At 40.0% G+C, this 22,536-nt stretch overlaps 1 protein-coding gene across 7 annotated transcripts in view; it reads right to left on the reverse strand.

The window, feature by feature from the left end:
• Window positions 1–22,536, reverse strand: part of ILRUN (inflammation and lipid regulator with UBA-like and NBR1-like domains) — a 101,802-nt gene that overhangs the window by 36,737 nt on the left and 42,529 nt on the right. For 5 of the 7 annotated variants that reach the window (XM_016192412.2, XM_060189636.1, XM_060189633.1 and 2 more), the window contains exon 3: window positions 20,038–20,235. The exons of the other annotated variants lie outside the window; for them this stretch is intronic. In XM_016192412.2, coding sequence (XP_016047898.2) covers window positions 20,038–20,235 — 198 coding nt within the window. The remainder of the gene's footprint in view (window positions 1–20,037; window positions 20,236–22,536) is intronic. 7 annotated transcript variants of the gene reach the window in all.

Genomic DNA, 22,536 nt, shown 5'->3' on the forward strand with positions numbered 1-22,536 from the left:
ATGAAATATGGTCAGGGGCCGAGTTGGTGGTGCATACGTTACAATGTACAAGGACCCAGGTTTGAGCCCCTGGCCCCCACATGCAGGGGGGAAGCTTTACAAGTGGTGAAGCAGTGTTCTGGTATCTATCTCCCTCTACCCTCTCAATTTCTGGCTGTTTTTATCCAATAAATAAAGATAATAAAAAATTTAAAGGAGGTCGGGTGGTAGCGCAGTGGGTTGAGGATCCCAGTTCGAGCCCCCGGCTCCCCATCTGCAGAGGAGTCACTTCACAAGCAGTGAAGCAGGTCTGTGGGTGTCTATCTTTCTCTCCCCATCTTCTTCTCCTCTCTCCATTTCTCTCTGTCTTATCCAACAACAACAGCATCAATAACAACTCAAACAGCAACAATAAAACAACAGGGCAACAAAAGGGGGGAAAATCAAATTAAAAAAACTTTTTTTTTAATTTAAAGAAACAAGGTCAGATAGGAAGGTATTGTAAAGAATATGTGCCAGTACTCTTCAGCACTATCAAGGGTCATGAGAAACATGGACAAACTGAGAAACGATCACAGATCAGAGAAGACTAAGAGATAAACTAAGTGTAACATGTTACCCTAGACTGGATTCTGGAAAGGAAAGAAGTCATTAGTGAAAAGTTTTATGAACTCAATATTAAGTTTGGTTAATAGCAACTAAATACTGATATTGATGTTTTTCTTCTAACAGGAGCACCATGATTATATAAGATAATAATGGGGGAAATTAGGTGTAGAGGAAATCATTATTTTTGAAACTTGACTGAAAAATATAAAAACCATTCTCAAATAAAATACTGTTAAAAGGAACTAACAAAGCATCAGAAAATTTTATTTCCAGAGATTATTTAAAAGGTAACACTGCATGAGGGTCAAAGCAAACAATTATACCTGCAGTAAACAAATAGGAACGTATTTGATCTAGTAGAGGAATAGAACAAGGTTACAGTAGGACAAAGAGATGGGGACTAGCTGGGGAGAGAGCATAATGGTTATGCAAATGCCTTAAAAACCTGAGGCTCTGAGATCTCAGGTTCAATCCCCAGCACCACCATAAGCCAGAACTGAGCAGTGTTCTGGTCTCTTTCTCTCAGTATCTTTCCCTCTGTATCTACTCTTTCTCATTATAATAAAATAAATGAAAAAAAAAAAAGAGAGAGATGGGGACTATCACATGCTCAAATTCTTTAGAGGTTTCAAAGAGACAGTCTTATTAATTAGATACACAGCTTACCCCTATCTGTAAGGAGATCTATTTCCCAGAATAATTCCTTCTTAGCAGAGTAGGAAGGGCAAATCAAATCTTTAAGCAGGGAGAACAGTAATGACTTTATAAGTGAAATCATTATTTTATGCAGCTGTTAGGGTGAAGTTTTCTAATTCCAGAGACAGCCTCTGGTCTTCACAATATGTAAACAAAAGTCACTTAAAACAAGCAATAAAATTAAAAAAAAAAAAAAGCAAGCAATAAACTGCTGTATCAAGAGTTTATACTTGGTCTGGTTCTCCCAAGGTGAAAACACAGGGAGGTATGATTGTAGAGACCATTTTAGGTTGCTGTTGAAAATACAAATTGGTCCAACCCCTGTGGAGAACAGTCTGGAGAACTCTCAGAAGGCTAGAAATGGTCCTAGCCTATGACTTGGAAATTCCTCTCAGGAGAATATACCCTAAGGAAACAAGCACACCCATCCAAAGAGATTTATGTACACCATGTTCATAGCAACCCAGGTGTCTAATGACAGATGAGTGGCTAAGAAAGTTGTACTGAGTTGTCAGAAGAGTCAGGACAAATTTTTCTATGAAAAAGGCATTATGATATTTCCAACAACCCAATAGTGTAAGTATATACAATGGCATACTACTCAGCTTCTAAGAATTATGAAGTCACCTTCTTCACCTCATCTTGGAAGAAAGTTGAATGAATCATGTTAAGTGAGATAAGCTGAAAAGAGAAGGATGAATACCAGATGATCTCATTCACAGGTGGAATATAAGAAACAGGAACAGAAAGTAACACAAAGTAAAACTTGGACTGGATTTGGCATTATGCGTCAAAACAAAGGACTCTGGGGAAGGAGGGCAGGGAGGGGGCTAGAAAGACAGGGGAGTTTTCTGGGGTCCTGGTGCATGATGGTGAAAAAGGATGCAAATGTGGGTGAGTTTTTTGCAGACACTTATGGTAAGATGAGAAATTGTATATACATGTGTCAAAAACTGTATTGTAAACCATTAACATTCCAGTGAAATGATATATAAAAAGTGACACTTTCATGTGTGTATACCTGTGTTCACAGCAGTACAATTTGTAATAGCCAAAACCTGGAAGCAACCCAGGTGCCCAACAATAGATGAGTGGCTGAGAAAGTTGTGACACACACACACACACACACACACACACACACACACACACACACACACACTCTGGAATGCTACTTAGCTATTAAAAATGAATTCAGCTTCTTCACCTCATCCTGGATGAAGCTTGAGGGAATTATATTAAGTGAGACATGCCAGAAAGAGAAAGATGAATATGGGATGATCTCACTTACCGACAAAAGTTGAGAAATAAGAACAGAAGGGGAAACACAAAGCACAACTTGGACTGAGTTTGGTATATTGCACCAAAGTAAAGGACTGTGGGGGAAGGGAGGGTTTGGGTCCCAGTGGACAATGGTGAAGAACCTAGGCAAAAGGTTATAAAGTATTTTGCAGAAAAACAAGAAATTTTACAGATGTACCAGCAACTGTATTTACTGTTGACTGTAAGTTATTATTTCCCCAAATAAAATAAAATAAAACCTCCACTTTCAAAAATCTAGTGAGAACACTTCAAAGTGGTTCACACTGTGGCTAAGACTGACCTCTGTAATTTCTGAAACTGCCTTGGGTTTGTTCCCAGGAGCTGTGAGACAAGAATGCCACATAACTAGGTGATACAGCTTGGCTTTAGGTAGCATGAACATGGCTGTGGAGACCAACTCTAGATTTGTAGGGTGTGAATTCAAATTGTCTTCAAAGCACAAGAACCTCACATTTGTTTTGAAGACTAAGAAACAACTTGGGTTTAGAGAGATAAACAGGCTCCAGTCAGCTGCTGGGATGTAAGCTATGAAATCATATTTCATCTCTGTAGGAAGATGGGTAGCATTCTCTAACTTCCATGTGAGGCTTAAAAGGAGAGAGTTTGAGCTGGCAGTCTGGTGGTGGAGTGAAACATTCAAACAATAAATAGAACAAAGGTCACTATTATAAGCAAGTCTTGACATGTTTAGGTCTATCAGAATTACAAAGATAGTAGAAATGTATATAGATGACTGTGAAAAGGCACTTCTAATTGTCCTTGCACAAACCTGCCTATAGTCAACTTACAGTTTGCATTCCATATTATTTTCACAACACAGCAGCCTTGCTCCTGTGAATCCAGCTGATGCTCACACACCACATTACACCTATCATCTACTTCAGCCATCTAAAGAGGTAACAGGTAGTCGAGCTGCAACTCCTTAGTTCCTTGCAGGGAAACTGCTGGTTCTGCAGCTCAAGGTCTATCAAGAGCAGTGTGCCTGTTGAAGGCCAGCTTCTACTCAAACTTTACTTCTCTGCCCTTTCTTCCTATCCATATTAGGCCACAAAACTTGCACTGAAACTTACTTTTTTGTTTTAGTAATATTTTCAAGAACTCCAAAATGCAAATGCACCTCAAAGGAACATATTAAACTACTTAGCTAACCTCACTACCAGATCAACCAAAGGGCACAAAGTTCATGTTGAAGAGAAGATACCGGGAGTCAGGCAGTAGCACAGTGGGTTAAGTGCAGTTGATGTAAAGCACAAGGACCGGCGTAAGGATGGGTTCAAGCCCCCAGCTCTCCACCTGCAGGGGAGTCACTTCACAGGTGGTGAAGCAGGTCAGCAGGTGTCTGTCTTTCTCTCCCCCTCTGTCTTCCCCTCCTCTCTGCATTTCTGTCTTATCTAACAACAATGACATCAATAACAACAATAACTACAACAATAAAAAAACAAGGAATAAATAAACAAATAGTTTTTTAAAAAGATACCTAAAAACAAGTACTTAAAGAAAGGGGGAAGGGATCAGGTGGTGGTGCACCTAGTTGAATGCAGACGTTACAATGCACAAGGACGCAGATTTGAGCCCCTGGTCCCGACCTGCAGGGGGTAAGCTTCACGAGTGGTGAAGCAGGGGTGCAAGTGCCTCTCTGTCTCTCTCTCTATAACACCTCCCCTCTCAAATTCTGGCTGTCTCTATCCAATAATAAATAAATAAAATATGTCAATAAATTAATATTTAAAAGGGGGGAGGTCAGAAAGAAAAGTTGAAATGGCAGTCTAGGAGGTGGCAAAGTAACTACAATGCTGAACTAGCATGCATGAGATCTAGAGTCTAGTTCTTAGTATATCACATGCTCCAGTGCATGCTCTGGTGTTCTCTTTATCTCTCAAATGAATGAGAGGGTTTTTTTGTTTGTTTTGTTTTGTTTATTTAATGGCAACAGCAAACCATTATTACTTTGTAACTTTCCCATGTGTCCTATTTAAACATCATGAGCTTAAATTGGGAGAGAAGAGTTCAATGAGTGCAAGAGTTCAATGATCATTTCACAACTTTAGCAACTTAAGTTGGGGAGTTGGGCACTAGCGCAGTGGGTTAAGTGTACATGGTGCAAAGTGCAAGGACTGGCATAAGGATCCCAGTTCCAGCCCCCAGCTCCCTACCTTCAGGGGAGTTGCTTCATGAATGGTAAAGCAAGTCTGCAGGTGTCTATCTTTCTCTCCCCCCGTCTTCCCCTCCTCTCTCCATTTCCCTCTGTCCTATCCAACAATGACAGCATCAATAAAAACAATTAAAAAAAAAAAAAAGTCTTACTTTTCAAGTAAATTAGTGCCACCAAACTGAAAAAGTAAAAACTGTATCTGAAACACAAGGTCCACTCATCTTGTATTGAAAAATAAAAATGCAGCCCTATCATTATCTAAGATAAGAGGACAGAGTCAGATAAAAGAAAAATACAACAGTCAACAGGAAACATTACTTTTCCCCCAGGCCACACAACATCTGTAATTACTATAATGATCAACTTTGAACAGCTACTGCTTTAATATCAATGATGCCCAAAGACCTTAAAAATCTTCCTCTTAACAATTATCCTCTCAGGTAGGGCCAAATTAGTCAAATAAAGACAACCTATACTTACTTCTTCCTGCAGTAACAGCAGAGCTATATCAATACACACAATAGTGACTCAGACCTGAAACCAAGAGGAATAAACTTCCACTAGGGTCAAAGGGTGAGCATTCTAGCGATGAAGACAAAGAGGTGCACACCCCCCAAAAAAAAAGAAAAAGAAAAATGAAAACCCAACATTTGACAACAGCTTCAAAAAGGAAAAGAACTGGGGGTAGGGCAACAGTGAATCTGGTTAAGAGCACACAGTACTGTGCATAAGGACCCGCGCAAAGATCAAGATCGGAGCCCCCACCTGCAAGGGGGGATGCCTCACAAGTGGCGAGGCAAGTCTGTAGGTGTCTAGTCTTCTCTTTCCTTGCACACTGTAATGTGAGCACTCAACCAGGTGCACCACCACCTGATACCCGAATTTTTTAAGATTTTTTAATTTCATTTTATTATTGCTTTTTAACAGAAACAGAGAAATTGAGAGAGAAATGGGAGATAGAAAGACACCTGCAGCACTGCTACCCAACTGCAGATGAGGACTAGGGACTCAAACCAGTATCCTTGTACATTAAAACGTGTACTCTACCAGATGTGGCACCACCCAGCCCTTTTTAAAATGTATTTATTGTGGTACAGAAAATGAGAGAGAAGAGAGCAAAGACCACAGTGCTGCTCAGCTCTGGCATACATGGTGACAAGGATTAAATCTGTAGTCTCTGTGCCTTCAAGTACACAAGTTGGTACCTGTAATCTTACTGTAACAAGTGAGCTGCTGCCTCAGTTCAGTAACATATCTTTAAGATGTATGAAATTGTACTTCTAAAACATATAGTCTGGGGTTCGACGGTAGCGCAGTGGGTCAAGGGCATGTGGTGCAAAGTGCAAGGGCCGACGTAAGGATCCCAGTTTGAGCCCCCGGTTCCCCACATGCAAGGGGGTTGCTTCACAATCAGAGAAACAGGTTTGCGTTTGCGTGTGTGTATGTGTGTGTCTCCCCCTCTCTATCTCCCCTCCTCTCTTGATTTCTGTCTTATCCAAAACAACAGCAATGACAACAATAATAATAATGACAATAATACAGGTAACAGAGGCAACAAATTGGAAAAAATGGCCCCCAGAAGCAGTGGATTCACAGTGCAGGCACCGAGCCCCAACAATAACCCTGGAAGCAAAAAAAAAATAACAAAGCACCATATATAGTCTTGTAAGCTGATGTTAGCTCACAACAAATAAAATGAATATGTAAATAATATAAGTTCTCTAAAAAAAAGTATGGTGAGCACTTGTTACAGTGTGCACATGTTACAGTGTGCAAGGACCCGGGTTCAAGCCCTCAATCCCCACCTACAGGGGAAACCTTCACAAGTGGTGGAGCAGTGCTGCAGGTATCTCTGTCTCTCTGTCTCCCCCTTCCTTCTCAATGTCTAGCTGTTTCTATCCAAAAAATAGATAATTAAAAAAAGGTATATAACTTTTATTTCCTCCTCCTCTCTTACCAGTCTCACTGACAACACTCAGAGCACCTAAGTTTTTTATATTTATTTATTGTATTTACTTTAAAAAAATTTTTTAATTATCTTTATTTATTGGATAGACAGCCAGAAATAGGAAGGGGTGGGGGACAGAGAGGAAGAGAAGCAGAGAGACACCTGCAGCACTGCTTCACCACTCACAAAGCTTTCCCCCTGCAGGTGGGGACCGGGGACTCGAACCTGAGTCCTTAGGCATTGTTACATGTGCGCTCAACCAGGTGCACCACCACCCAGACCCTATTGTATTTACTTTTACTGGGTAAAGACAAAGAAACTGAGAGTGGAGGGGAGATAAGAAGGGAAAGACACAGAAAGACACCTGCAGCTCTGCTTTACAACTTTTGAAGCTTTCCACCAGCAAGTAGAGACCAGGGGCTTGAACCAAGATCCTTGTGCACTGTAATGTGTGTGCTAACCAGATGCACTATCACCTGGCTCCAGAGCACCTAAATCCTTATTTTAAAAAAGCAAGAAAAGTAATTAAGCACTTAATCTAGTCTTATTTATAAAACTAAATTTCAATATGATAAAAGTTTATTTTTTGTTTTTTGACCAGAGCACGGTTCAATTCTGGCTTAGGACACTACTAGGGATTGAATGAACCTGGGTCCTCAGAGCCACAGGTCTGAAATTGTTTGCATAATTACTATGCTATCCCCCTGCCCTAAATTAACTGTTTATGAAGAAAATACTTTCTTCCAGAACTATGCCAGCTAGTACATGAAGAAGAAATTAACATTTGCCTATTTTTTACATTTTCAGTGGGCTGCCAAGAGTCAGATGAACTTTTATTTTGGAAAAGACACTTGAATTGGCTTTTTGCTGTGGCTGAAGGAAGATGAGCTATCCCAGTAGCACTCTCCCCAAGGTGGTTAAGCCTCAGATGTATCTTCTATTCCTAGTAGGTCCCCACCCCCAATCACCCCCTCCACAGAGCTTTCTCCTCCTGCAGGCTCCAGAATAGCCATGGGAAGAAGGGGATTAGGAGGGACTGAAATGGCTATCTACTGGGACAGGACATCAGACGACTCAGATACTAAGTTCCCACTGCAGGTTTTGATCTTCACAACCACAGCCGTGTTGGAGCTGACTGCATGAAGAAGCTGCTGCTCATGCTGCAACTGCAGTGAGGGGTTGTAAGTCCCCCCCACAAGCTGACCGCAGTTTACCCAAGGAGCTGCCGATAGTTGTCTTAGTATGATCACTCATATTCTGCAGCACAGGCTCCAGCCTCTCTCCTCACATTCCAAGAGTTTGCAGTAAGTAGTGCTGCTATCAACATCCACAATCAGCTATGGATCCTTAGGCAGACTAAAGAGCAAGCAGTCCCCAGCTCAGCCTGCAGTAGGCATTCCTATTGGTCAGCTCTCCATACTACTCAGCATCAGCAGTGGTGGGTTCCAGGGAACCCACCACTTTTGAGGTCCTCAATTTCAGCATGGAGTCAGTTGATGCTACAAGCATCTCAAAAATTAAACCTGTGCTTCTCAATTGTTATCTGCAGCTCCTGGTACTTGATCTGATACACAGCCTGAGCCTGGGTCTTGACCTCAGATATGTCACACATGTCCAGAGAGTAGCTGTTGTCTATTGTCAGGGATCTGAGCTGCAGCTCATGGATCTCTTCTTCATACAGCTGCTCAAAGAAATTTCAGGACTCTAGCTCTGCCTTATTCATATGAAGATCATCTTCATCCTTCTTGATGATGACAAATTCATTCTTTATGTCTGTGAGACTGTTGATCATCTTCATTGATTAGTTTCCTTTTTATTCTCTTTTGGGGGGGCACTAGAATTTTCACTAGGGCTCTGTACATGCATGACTCCACTGTTTGTGGCTGACTTTCAGATAAAGGGTGAGAGATAGAGGAGAGATACCACACCACTGCTCCACAGCTTATGAAGCTTCCCACATGCAGGTGTTCTTCTTGTGGTAGCTGGGGACTTAAACCTAGGTCCGCACACGTGGCAAAGTATGCACTGTACTAGATAATCCATCTCCTGAAAAATCCTCCACCAATTCCTGCATGCGACCAACCTCCACCTCCATCTCTTCCTGGGCCAATGTGTTCAGTTGCCACTGGAGAGTATTGATACAGCTCTTCAGTAAGATATTCGTTCTTTCCTTCACCTTGGATGGAGCTTGAAGGAATCACGTTAAATGAAATAAGCCAGAAAGAGATATTGAATACCAAATCTCACTCATGGGCAGAACTTCAAAAAACACAGACAGAAAGGGAAAACAAACTAAAACTTGGGCTTGGTGTATTGCAGCAAAGCAAAGGACTCTGCGGAAGGAAGAAAGGAGGGAAGGAATGTGTGGGGAGGCTTTAGGGTCCTGATGCATGAAAGTGTAAAAGGACCACGAGGCAGCTTACCGGGTATGATGTGTGTATCCTGCCATGCATACAATCCAAGTTTGAACCCTGGTACTACATGGGAGTGCCATGACACTAGGGGAAGCTCCAAAACCTGCCCTCTACCACCACCACCACCAATAAAAAAAAAAAAAAAAGTCAGTCAGGGGTCATTAAATCATACATGTATGAGACCTTGGCTCCTTAAAAACAAGTACATTAGTAAATAAAGCAAACAGAGGGTTTTCCTGATCTTCAATAGACTGGAGTACTTGTATTATGGGGTTCTGGATTCAATCCCCAGCACCCTACACACCAAAATGAAATGATGTTTAGTATCTGTCTATGTCTTCCCCCAACCCTTTCTCTCTCACAGAAATGATTCTTTTACCTGTCAATGCCCAAATCCAGCAGAGAAACAATTACAGATGCCAGAACTCCTACTGTCTGCACCAAAAAAAAACTTTGGTGAGCCATACTCCCAGTTGGGGAGAAGTATAGGAAGAAGATAAGAGGGCTCTGAAATCCAGCTCCATCAGGTTCCAGAGAGAGAGGATGAAAAGGGGAGAGATACTGGATGTAGTATTAGGATTATGTGTGGCTTGGAGAGGGAGAGAGGATTGGACCTGGAAGAAAAAGGGGGCAATTATGCACAAATGTAGACAGATAGTTGTAGAGATAACAGTTAACCCATGTTCGCAACCTTGGGAGAACCACGGTGGTTTGCAATGGAGGAACCTGGGATTCAGAACTCTGGTGGTGGGAACAGTGTGGAATTATACCCCTGTTGACATGTAATTTTGTAAATCAATATTGAATCACTAAAAAAAAAAAAAAAAAAAAAAAAAGAAAGAAAGAAATGACTTTAAAAAAAACTAAAATCTTAAAAAGAAAAAAGCTGTATCAAGCTGAAAAAATAATATAATTATGAGAATTCCATGTAATTGGAAAAATAAAAATGAACTAATTTATTTTTATTTTTAATATTTATTTTCCCTTGTTGCCCTTGTTTTTTTATTGCTGTTGTAGTTATTATTGTTGTTGTTATTGATATCACTGTTAGATAGGACAGAGAGAAATGGAGAGAGGAGGGAAAGACAGAGAGGGAGAGAAAGATAGACACCTGGAGACCTCCTTCATCGCCTGTGAAGCGACTCCCCTGCAGATGGGGAGCCAGGGGCTTGAACCAGGATCCTTACACCGGTCCTTGTGCTTCGCGTCACGTGCACTTAACCCACTGCGCTACCATCCCCCAATAAACTAATTTTTAAAAATATCAATAAAAACATCTTACAAGATTATTAAATTTAAAAAAGGAAGAAGATGCAAATGTCAAGAATGAGAGAGACCTAGACTATCTTATTAAGAGATACTAGTAAACAACTCTGCATATATAAATTCAGCAAGTTCATGAAAAAAACCAATTCCTAAAAATTACCTGAAATCACATATTATGAAACAGATAACCTGGGGTGGAGGAAGATAGCATAATGGTTATGCAAAGAGACACTCATGTCTGAGGTTCCAAAGCCCCAGAGCTGAGCATTGCTCTGGTAAAAAAATAAAATAAGAAACAGATAATCTCAACAATTCTACAACTATGAAATAAATGGAATTAACAATTTAAACCCTCCCAAAAAAGAAGCCTCCAGGCCCAGATGTTTTAAATGGAAAATCCTTTAAAAGAGTATCATTGCCAATTCTATAGAATTTCTTACAGCAAAGTACCAAGCACAACACACTGTTTACAGAACTGTCCACTGGGGGCTACTAGCCACAGGTAGTATAGAATAAATGTCAAAGTAGAAATAATAGTAATAAGTAGAAGTAATAATATCCTGGCTACATCAAGCAAAACATACCATTAGACATTTCTAAAGGTCCCGAAATAAAACTTACATCAAAAATATGATTTGCTTTTTCAATCAATTATGATTTCTAAATATAAATGAGAAACCATAAAGCTTTAAAGGAAATGATGTTAAAATGGCTGCTAAGGCAAAGGCCAACACATTCTTGAATGCCATCGATTTCATAATTACCTGAAAACAAAACACAAGCAAAATCCATAGAAATAATAAAAAACTGGAAAGACACATCACAGCTGAAGGTTCAATGTTTAGATTCTCTTTGTAAAGAAAAGAATGCATGGATTCTTTATTTAAAGATAGAAGGAGAAAGCAGAGCATTAATTTTTTTTTTCTTTTCAAGATAAAGGTAATACAAAGCCATTTCCAAGTGATAAATATCTTTGTTATCCATGGAAAAAACCTATTAAAACACTATTGTGGCAAGTGACAAAATGCAACATGCTATTCCCTAAAAAGATAACTTTTTCAGAGATTCTCACCTTTGAATAAAAAGACTAATGTTAGACTGCTAACAATAAAATAACAGTTATAGGACTGGGGAGATAACATAATGGTTATGCAAAAAGACTTTCGGGGGAGGCGGGGGGCAGATGGTAGCAATAATCTGGGTTCAAGCCCCCGTTCCCCACCTGCAGGAAGGATGGTTAATAGGCAATGAAGAAAGTCTGCAAGTGTCTATCTTCCCTCTCCTCTCAATTTCTCTCTGTCCTATCAAAAAATAGGAAGAAAAAAGAGGGGGAAAGATGGCTGCCCAGCAGTGAGCCCCAGTCATAACCCTGGTGGAATTAAAAAAAAAAAAAAAAAAAACTTTCATACAAAAGTCCTAAATTCAATCTCTAACAAACACCAGCATAAGCTCAAGTTGAGACTGCCCTGGGGGGTGTGTGTGTGTGTGTGTGTGTGTGTGTGTGTGTGTGTGTGTACACATTCTGAGCATGACAGCTGATGGCAGTGCAGCCAATAAGAGACTTCTTTCTTATAAACATAACATAAACTTACAAGGATTATATTGTGTAACATCCTCTCTTAAAACAAGTCTTACCAAAGTCACAATCATCTTAGTTTAGTATTTCTTTTATCAAAAAAAGAAATGTATTGTTTCCAAGGCCTACTTGTTTCTAACATGGGGGAACTCTATAGATCAAAACTGAAATTTCAAGAAGCATCTAATACATGCGAATGAAGCAGACTCTGAGTTCAACATAAAAGAAAGATTTTTTTTTCTTTTTTGTCACCAGGGTTATCACTAGGGCTGACTGCTGGCACTACAAATCTACTACTTCTAAGGGCTATTCCCCCACCCCATCCTCTTTTTTTCCTATTTTATTATATAGGACAGAGAGAAATTGAGAGAAGAAAGACAGAAAGAGAGGTAGAAAGATAAACACCTGTAGACTGCTTCACTGCTCATAAAGCGTGGCCCCTGCAGGCTGGGAGCGGGTCTCAGCCCCAGATCCTTGAGCATGGTACTATGTGTGCTTAACCAGGTGGGTGCACCACCACCCAGCCACCAGAGAAAGACATTTTAACAGTAAGGCCAGTAGGCAAAAGAGCAAGAGAACTAGAAGAAATGTCAAGTATAATAGTATCTACATAAGAGATAACTATATTGAAGAAGTCTGGGCTTTTATAACAGGTAAGTTAAAATATGAGAAAAATAAGGATGCCATCACCTGGCTGAATACAACATTAGAATGCAAGACCCTGGTCCCCACCTGCAAGAAGTGGCCCCCATCTGCTTCAGAAGAGGTGAAATAGTGTTGCAGGTGTCTCTCTCCCTATCTACCTTCCTATTCTCTCTCTCTATCCAAAACAAACAGAAGTTATGATGCACGTTTGCTTAGAAAGATGGGTGGGGATAGATAGCATAACCGTTATGCAAAGAAACCTTCCTGTCTGAAACTCCAAAGTCCCAGGTTCAATCCCCCACATGACCATAAGCCATTACCATTAGCAGTGCTCTGGGGAAGGAAGGAAGGAAGGGAGGAAGGGAGGGAGGGAGGGAGGGAGGGAGGGAGGGAGGGAGGGAGGAGGAAGGAACAAGTCATGACTTTTCCAACCCCCCACTATTTGTGTGTGTGTATGTGTGTGGGGAGGGGTAATGAGAAAGGGCAATCCCATACTGGCTGACTAGAGAAAACATTCTGTAAAATGAAGATGTTGGGAAGAACTTTAAAAGGTTTTTAGTCTATGCGGTTACAGAGCACAAAATCTAGTGTGTGGGATATATGATTTAGGAGCCAAGTTCTGTTTAATCTCTAAAAACTAAATAATAAATAGATACAGATATATATAGATATTTACTTTATTTGTGAAATGTCCCTCGCAATCCATAGTATTTTAAACAAGAAGACTTACTTTGAGAGAGAAAACCCTCATCATCATGTGATAATTAAGAGTACCACTTGACTCTTAAAACTAGAACCTCCTCCCCCCAAAAAAGAAAACTAGGACCCCTTTGATTTAGAAGGAACCATCACACTGCAGGGGGAATTCTCAACTGTGGACACCAAGGCAGTCTACTAGGAGGAAGGGAGGTAAGTGACTGTTGCCATGGCTAAAATAGGATAAGTACTTATTGCTCCTTACTCCTTCCTAAGAGTCAAGTGTTCTATAGGAACTGTGTATAAATAGGAAGATAAAACACCTTAGAGAATAATGATGTTTACTCAACTAGGGCTTACCCTACCTACCTACGTCAAGCCCATCTTCATTTTCATTCATTCTGGAAATGAAAAACACTTTCCAACTATATAGCACCTGCCCTTTTTAAATCCTAACAAGTATCAATACCCTAAAGCTAAAGTTTCCTTGTGAACCCATGTAGTAGTGAGGGTTAAATTAATGACAGAGATTATAAACTACTTTTGCTAATTTATAACTATATTTTATAGCTAATTTATAATTTCCTAACCCTTGATAAAACATCATTAGCTATAAAATATAGCTAACAGGGCTGGGTGGTGGTGTACCCAGTTAGTGTACACATTACTATGCTCAAGAACTTGGGTTTAAGTCCCTAGTCCCCACTTGCAGTTCTATCTCCCCTTAATTTGTCTCCCCCCTCTCTTAATTTCTCTCTGTCCTATCAAATAAAAAAAAAAGTGATCTGTATTGAAAAATAAGCCAAATTAGTTGACAGTAGATAACAGGTTGCTCATATCTATGAAACTGAAGTAAGCAAAAAAAGGAGATAATAGTTAAATGAATTTGAAAATAAATCTGCCAAGAATCAGATCCTATTGGTACTCAACTAAGGGAGTTAGAAATGTGTGTGGTGGAGGAAGATGGCTGAAGATGATGTGAAAAGTATTAGAATTTAGAAGGGAAGGGTAATAAATCTTATAAATATATTCCCCATAATCAAGAACTATCCACACAACATGTCAATGGAATTCCTGCTGAAAGACAGAGTACAACTAATTTAACTGGGGAATGGAAAGCCAAAAAGATACATCATTAAATAAGTTTGAACTAAATCTGTCCAACTAGTTTTTTTCTAGCCTGCAGTTGGCTGGATTTCTGGATACAAATCTTGATGACATGGAGGGCTAACTATAAGTTATATGCAGATTTTCAACAGCACGGGGGAGGTATCAGTTCCACTAACACAGGTATTATTTGGTAGGCAGTTGCATAGTGAAAAATTCCACTTGAGGAAGAGAAATAAATTGAAACAACATGTCATTCTAAAAATTAGAATGGATAAACTGGAAGATAGTACAATGGCCAAAGTATTTGTTTATTTATTTTTTGAAAAGCATGAAATCCTGAGTTTGATCCTCAGCATTACATGTACCAGACTAATGTTCTGGTTTACATTCACTCTCCCTGTCCCTATCCCACTCATTAATCAATACATCTTAAAAAATAAGAATGAATTCTTCCTAAAGAAGAACACTTAAAGACAACAGAAGAGACTACTCTACCAAAACTAAAACAAGTTTCATTAAGACAGAAAGATAAGGCACAGAAGTGATCTAACTTGTCCAGGTTTGTACCTAGGCAACCTAGTTCTATATTCTAAGTACTGTACTATATTTCATAAGCTAACAAGCTAGGGATCAGCAGAAAAATGGGAAGAGCCAAGCATGGTTTAAGCGGCAATTTATATAGTATAGTGTTATTTGTGTACATACATAGTCACTTTCTCCCAGTCACTTCGTATTTCTACCAGGATATGTTTTCCTCCAGTTTTATTAAGATATAATTGATCTTCATACCTGCATGCATGTATGCATGTGTACATGTGAAAGTTTAAGGTAAATTGCATAATGGTTTGAGTTTGATTAGCTTCCATCACCTTAAAAAGGTAAACAAAAAAGAAAAAAAATCCTAGTGGTAAGACTTCTTAGTATTCTCTTAACCTTTATGTATATCATGGAACACTACAGTTATCATGGTACACTGTGACTACATCCCAGTATTTATCTTGTAAACTGAAGCTAATACTTTTGACTACCTTCCTCCAACTAACTCTTCCAATCTCCAACTCTGTTAACAACAAATTTGATCTCTTTTCCTAAGTGCTCTTTTTAAAAGATTCCATATATAAGTGATATCCTACAAAGAAGACATGTCTGTTTGACCTACTTTGCTGAGTATAAAGCTCTCAAGGTCCATCATGCAAGCTGTCACAAATTGCAGGATTCCCTCATTTTTTATGACTGAAAATACTCCACTGCATACATATGCCAAAAGTCCCAATTTATCTTATCAAGATGCTTTTTTGTTGTTGCTGTTGTTTTGCCTCCAGAGTTATTGCTGGGGCTCAGTACCTAAACTACGAATCCACTGCTCCTGGAGGGCACTTTTTCTATTTTGTTGTTGTTATTATTGTCATTGTTGTTGGATAGGACAGAAAGACATCCAGAGGGGAAGACAGAGACGGGGAGAGAAAGATAGACACTTGCAGACCTGCTTCACCACTTGTTAAGTGACCCCCACTGCAGGTGGGGATCCAGGGCCTCAAACTGGGATCCTCAGCTGGTCCCTGGGCTTCACACCATGTGCACCTAACCTGCTGTGCTACCGCCCAACCCCCCAGGATGTGTTTTATAATCAACAAAATTTGGATTAAATGAAATACAGTAGTTTGTAAAACAGAATTAAATTATTTGCTAGAGCAGATGAAGCATTTGCAAACTATAGTCCAGAAAGTCTTAAAGGTCTTCACAGAGAGCAGGAGAACACAGGCCAAAGAGGCTCCTGATGCAACAAAGCTGGTTTTATTATTTTTTCCCTTTCTTGAATGGGGCTTCCCCATATTCTTCTTCAATAAATATATTCTACTAAAACACACACACACACACACCAAAAAAAAAAAAAAAAAAAAAAAAAAAAAAGCCCTAATAAATTAGATGAGCTATTAAGATCCTTTGGAGGTATTAGGTTTTACAAAGTTCTGACACTACAAGACCAAAAATGTCTTTCACTGTCTTCACAGTTTATCGATACTCCACCTACATCTGGAATTTTAGAGGGTTGTTGCAAATAAAGCTTGATGTACTAATAATTGTTGATAATTGTTCTTAATAAAACACAGGAACCCCCAAAAAGTGGGGAGAAGGCTACTGGAAAACACTAAAAAGCATTATTTGTACCAGAGATTTTTAAAAGTAATTTATGTTCGGGATGGATGAATGTAGAATGCACACATTATCATGTTAGAGGATCCAGGTTCAAGACCTGGTCCCCATAAATGATGGAGCATTACTTTAAGTGTCTCTTCTCTGTCTCCCTTTCCCTATTTCTATCTCTATCATAAGAAAAGGTGGCCACAAGAAGCAAGAGAGTTATGTGCAGGCATTGAGCCCCAGTGACAGCCCTGGGGGGAGGGGGGAGGAACTATCATTTGAAAAAATCTACTGAGCCATTCTCTGGTATGTACTGGGTTCAACTTTCTGAAGAGTTGCAAAAATAAGTGACATGTATATCATGTACCATCTTATGTCTCAGGAGACAAAAGACATCAAAAGATTAACTGAGTAGAAAGGTAAAATGACTGAGAGGTAAAGTGATAATGTATAGGAGTAGTGGGAGTAATCAGCCGTGTAGATATGAAGATTCTTAAAAGAAGTGTCCAGAAAGGGGGAAAAAAAAAACCAATGAATACCTTTGTGTTTTAATACATGACTGCATGTTTATTTGTTATTCAAGATGAGGGAAGCATAAGTATACAAATACCTAAAATATGTAAGTGTAAGTGCAAGACATGTACACAATATTAGTGAAAAGTAAAGAGATGAGGGGCTGGGTGGTGGTGCATCTGGTTGAGCGCACAAGGTAAAATGTGCAAGGACCCAGTGGGGTTAAAGCCCCCATCCCCACCAGCAGGGGAAAAGGAGTGGTGAAGCAGGGCTGCAGGTGTGTGTGTCTCTCTCTCTCTGTCTCTCTCTCTCTCCCTGTTCCCCCCCCCCTTCCCTCGCGATTTCTGGCTATCTCTAGCCAACAAATAAACAAAGGAGTTTTTAAAATATATATATATATATACACACACACACATATACATATATATACATATATATAAAGAGATGAATTTTCTTGGTGTGAAGGAGTAAGTGAGGGAAGGAACAAAGAAAGGACTTTATCAGGACTCTGAGATGAGCAGTAGTTTGTTACAACAAAGAAACAAGTTACTTCTGACTATGGGAACAACATGATCAAGGGCACAGAAAAGTGAAAGTATGCAGTGTCTTCAGGAACTAAGTGTGGGGGAATAAAGATAAGACAGAATATGAACATGAAAATGAAGAATGAAATTAGGACAGGTATTGAACAGCTTAAGTCCTGTGCCAAAGAGACTGGTTTCATTACAGTAGGAATAAAGACTTTAGTCAGGGGTTGGGGGTGGACAAGCTGGTTGAGCACACATTACCACTCACAATGACCCAAGTTCAAACCCTCAGTCCCTATTATAGGCGGTGTAGCAATACTGCAGGTATCTCTTTATATTTAACTTACTTACTTACTTGCTTACTTACTGTTGGATAGACACAAAGAGAAATTGAGAGAGGAGGGGGTGATAGAGAGGGGGAAAGAGAGAAACACCTGCAGCCCTGCTTCACTACTCATGAAACTTTCCCCTTGCAGGTGGGGACCAGGGGCTTGAACCTGGGTTCTTATGCACTATAATGTGTGCACTTAACCAGCTATGCCACTGCCTGGGCCCCTCTCTCCCTATCTCCCCCTTCCATCTCAGTTTCTCTCTGTCTCTATCCAATAAATAAAGTTTTTCTTTAGTTTAACCAAAAAAAAAAAAAAAAAAAGCGACCTTCGGCAATGAATGGTACCAAATAATAACTGCAAAGTTTTTGTGAGTATGAAAATATTTAAATTTTACTCTGGCTGCAAAAACATTAATCCCAGGACCCCTTGAACTAACTCAAAAGGTTCTATCGACCATCAGTCCAGAATTCTCTGAAAATGCTACCTTCCAATAAAGTCGGAACCTTTATCTGTTTTGCTTCTAGGACATAAAGTGGAACCAGTAGTAATTGGTTGTGATTAAGGACAGTGAACAGTAAGACAAAACAAGAGATGATACACCAAGGTATCTTATCCGGTTATCTCAGTGGAGTATCAGTAAGAAAAATATTTTGTCTGGGAAATAATAAAATTCAGAAATGTACATAATAGTTATATGTTCTCTCCATAAGCAGTTAAGATACAGCTTTGAAGCTCTGAAAAGGGTTCACAGTCAAAGACATAAATTTGAGCATCACAATGACTGTTGTGTCTCTGTTAACTTAAAGTCATGTAAGTGGATGAGGTCATAAGAGTACGAATAGACCTAGCTCAGAATCTAGTAATCCTCAGGTAAAGATATTACCAGACAGAGAACTAATAATACTCAGAGAAGAAATAAGAGAAGGATCATTTGAAACTAAAAGTGAACATTTGGAGTGTGGAAACAGATGAGAGAGGGTCAGTTAGCATGAAGATTAAAATGGCTATCAGATTTGGAAACTGGATAGTCACTGGTGAACTTTCATTGGAATGGGTAAAGGGTAGATTTAGTTAAATAAATGAAGAGACAGTATAGATCACTTTCTTAAAAAAAAAAATAGCAATAACAGGAGAGGAGTTGGTAGTCTGACAGGCCATCAGGTAAGGAAAAGTACATATACTTTATGCAATCTCATTTTCTATATGACTTGTATCCAGAGATTCTGCAAACAAGGACTGCTTTCAGTATTCTTACAAAATAGATTGTGCTAGATTTTATAATAAAAACAGCAACACCACGGTCACTGTTTAGAATGTTGAGATATATTTCATAACACTACTAAATTTTAACTAAATTCCTAATCTCCCTTTTACAGGAGCTAGACTGAACCAAGTGGACACTCATTAAATTCAAGCCATTCACCTACATAGTAAGATTGTTTCAAGGAGGCTACACTGTTATGTAATTTGATAGGCTTTAGACATGAGGTGGGGTGGGGTGGGGTGGGGTGGGGTGGGGTGGGGTGGGGTGGGGTGGGGTGGGGTGTGTGTGTGTGTGTGTGTGTGTGTGTGTGTGTGTGTGTGTGTGTTCTCTCTCCCTCTGTCTCTAAAATGTTACCTCAGTTCCATCACCCTGTGCTGCACAAGGACATAGTAGAATGAGGTGAGGTGAGGTGAGGTGAGGTGAGGTGAGGTGAGGTGAGGTGAGGTGAGGTGAGGTGAGGTGAGGTGAGGTGAGGTGAGGTGAGGTGAGTGTGTGTGTGTGTTTTCTCTCTCCTCTGTCTCTAAAATGTTACCTCAGTTCCATTACCCTGTGCTGCACAAGGACATAGTAGGGTGAGGGTGAGGGTGAGGGTGAGGGTGAGGGTGAGGGTGAGGGTGAGGGTGAGGGTTTTCTCTCTCCTCTGTCTCTAAAATTTTACCTCAGTTCCATCACCCTGTGCTGCACAAGGACATACCTCTATAGTAGAGTGAACTGAAGTGAGGTGTGTGTGTGTGTGTGTGTGTGTGTGTGTGTGTGTGTGTGTGTGTGTGTGTGTATGTGTGTGTGTGTTCGTTCTCTAAAAGTTTACCTCAGTTCCATCACCCTGTGCTGCACAAGGACATACTCACCTCCATAGTAGAGTCCTGTAGCAGTGCACATCCGCCACTGTCCCTGATACATTCCTGCTCTGCTGGGACTGCACATCTGGACGCTGACATCTGCAATTTCTTGGGGCTCTAGCGATCTCACCATCACCATGTTCACATGTCCAAACTGGTCTCCCCCGACATATTTAAGACAAACCCCTGGAGGCCACGCCTCTGCCCCTGAGTTCAAACAAAAGAAAAAAGTGTTAGGCAGTCAGTGGTCCTGTACCGGGTATAATTCATTACAAAACTATAAGAGAGATTCCTTCTTTGTGTTTCACATATACAAAAATCTAATCAACATATCCTTGAGTTGTGAAAAATTTGACAAGATTGATCAGAAAGGATTATCAACAGTCTACCCCTAGGAGCAGGCAATGTAGTTCCTGAAAGATTGTTTCAGATGACCCTAAGGAAGACCACACATCATAATGTAAAACCTCAGAGTGAGTCATGGAAATGAAGTGCAGGCCCCATTTTTGGAAGACTGTTTTCTCTATTAAAAACTTATACATGCTTGTTTTTACTTGATTTTTTTGAGCTGACATTCAAAGTGAAAAGGTCTGGTTGTCCCAGTTTTTCCATCAAGGCAAGAGGATGAAACACATGAGAAGCAATTTCTGACACTGCTTTCATTTTAAAACTGCCTTTTCCCTGATACATGACTTTTCTTCTAGAGTCCTTAACAATAAAAAAGATCAAGAGACTGCAAAGGTGGACAGAGTCACGTGAAAGTCTCATTTTCAGGTTCAAACACTAGTGGGGAGAAATATGAACAGTGGAGTAAATGTCCCTGGAAATGACACAAAGAACAGTGGTCTCAGGGGAGGTGACACTAGGCAGACACTAGAAAGAATAGCAATGAACAGATGAGAGAAACAGCTTTTGGGAAGAAAGTCTTTCACCTCCTCTGAATGCACAAAAATTTTGTTACCTACTCTTGCGCACTTGGTTTCATGTGAACTGACTCAAAATAAAAAAAAAAAAATCTAGGTAATGACTTTTTCTGACCAATCATAGGCAGTCACATGATGACTAAATGTGATCTTTCCTTTGAGTTTTTTATAGAGAGAAAGCTCAAGGGACTGGGTGGTTGAGGGCACATGTTAAAGCCCCCTGTTCCCACCTGCAGAGGAAAGCTTTTTAAGTGGTAAAGCAGTGCTGCAGGTATCTCTGTCTCTCTCCTCTATCACCCCCTTCCTTCTCAATTTCCGTCTGTCTCTATCCTATAAAGATAAAATTAATAAAAAGAAGCCAATATATAACCTCTGATATGTATGTCATTCACTATGAAAAGCTGGAAACTGCAAGGCTCAAGACTCTAGTATGCTTCAGTTGTTTACAAAGTGAAAGGCTGAGTTTTTTGGTTGTTGTTTACTTTCAGGTGGTTTTAATATATCTGATAATCTTACTTCTAGAAAGAGAACCATGAAGGCAAGAGCTCCTCTGCTGAGACCTCAGCCCCATAATAAACAGCATCCTCTATAGTACTAGGGTTTTAAAGAATACTCAATGAAACAGTGATGCTATCATCCTTTTTAAAAAATGAGGGATGAAAAAAAAAAGTAGTCACATTTTTGAGAAGTCAAGGCCTTTTTCCTTCCAAATAAAAATATTGTATGCAAAATAAAATAAAATAAGGGATAGGGAGTCGAGCGGTAGCGCAGCGGGTTAAGCACACGTGGCACAAAGCACAAGGATCAGTGTAAAGATCCCAGTTTGAGCTCCAGCTCCCCACCTTCAGGGGAGTTACTTCACAGGCAGTGAAGCAGGCCTGCAGGTGTCTATCTTTCTCTCCCCCCTCTCCATTTCTCTCTGTCCTATCCAACAATGAATGACATCAACAACAATATCCACAACAAGGCTACAACAAGGGCAACAAAAGGGGGGGGGGGGGACAACCTCCAGGAGCAGTGGATTCATGGTGCAGGCACCGAGCCCCAGCAATAACCCTGGAGGCAAAAAATAATAATAATAATAATAATAAATAAAATTTTAAAAAAGAAGTAGTACCCTGGAAAACATCAGTGTCTATGAAGACCAAGCTCTAAGGCAAAAATTAAACTAGTGTGTTAAGAACCTTTATAGAAAGCACACCTGTTTCTGTAAAAACTCAAGAATGTGCCTATTTTGGATTTCTAGGAAAACCTAGACTATCTTCGAGTAGAAATACTTGGCTACACTGAGTAGACAAGCACAACCATCTGAACTGTTTGGGTTGTCCAGCCATACAGAAGAGGTACTGCTTTATTCCAGGGAGATCCAGTCAGTTGGAAAGATACTATATGATTCATATTAAATTATGAAGCAATGATCTTAAATCTTTTAGTACTGTAAATACTATTAGCATGGACCTTGGAGAGTGCCTTGAAAAAAAAAGCTGGCGGGGGTCGGGTGGTGGCGCAGTGGGTTAAGTGCATGTGGCGCAAAGCCAGGGACCGGTGGAAGGATCCCGGTTCGAGCCCCCAGCTCCCCACCTGC

The sequence above is a fragment of the Erinaceus europaeus genome, chromosome 4, assembly GCF_950295315.1.
Source record: "Erinaceus europaeus chromosome 4, mEriEur2.1, whole genome shotgun sequence".
In the NCBI taxonomy this organism is placed as follows: domain Eukaryota; kingdom Metazoa; phylum Chordata; class Mammalia; order Eulipotyphla; family Erinaceidae; genus Erinaceus; species Erinaceus europaeus.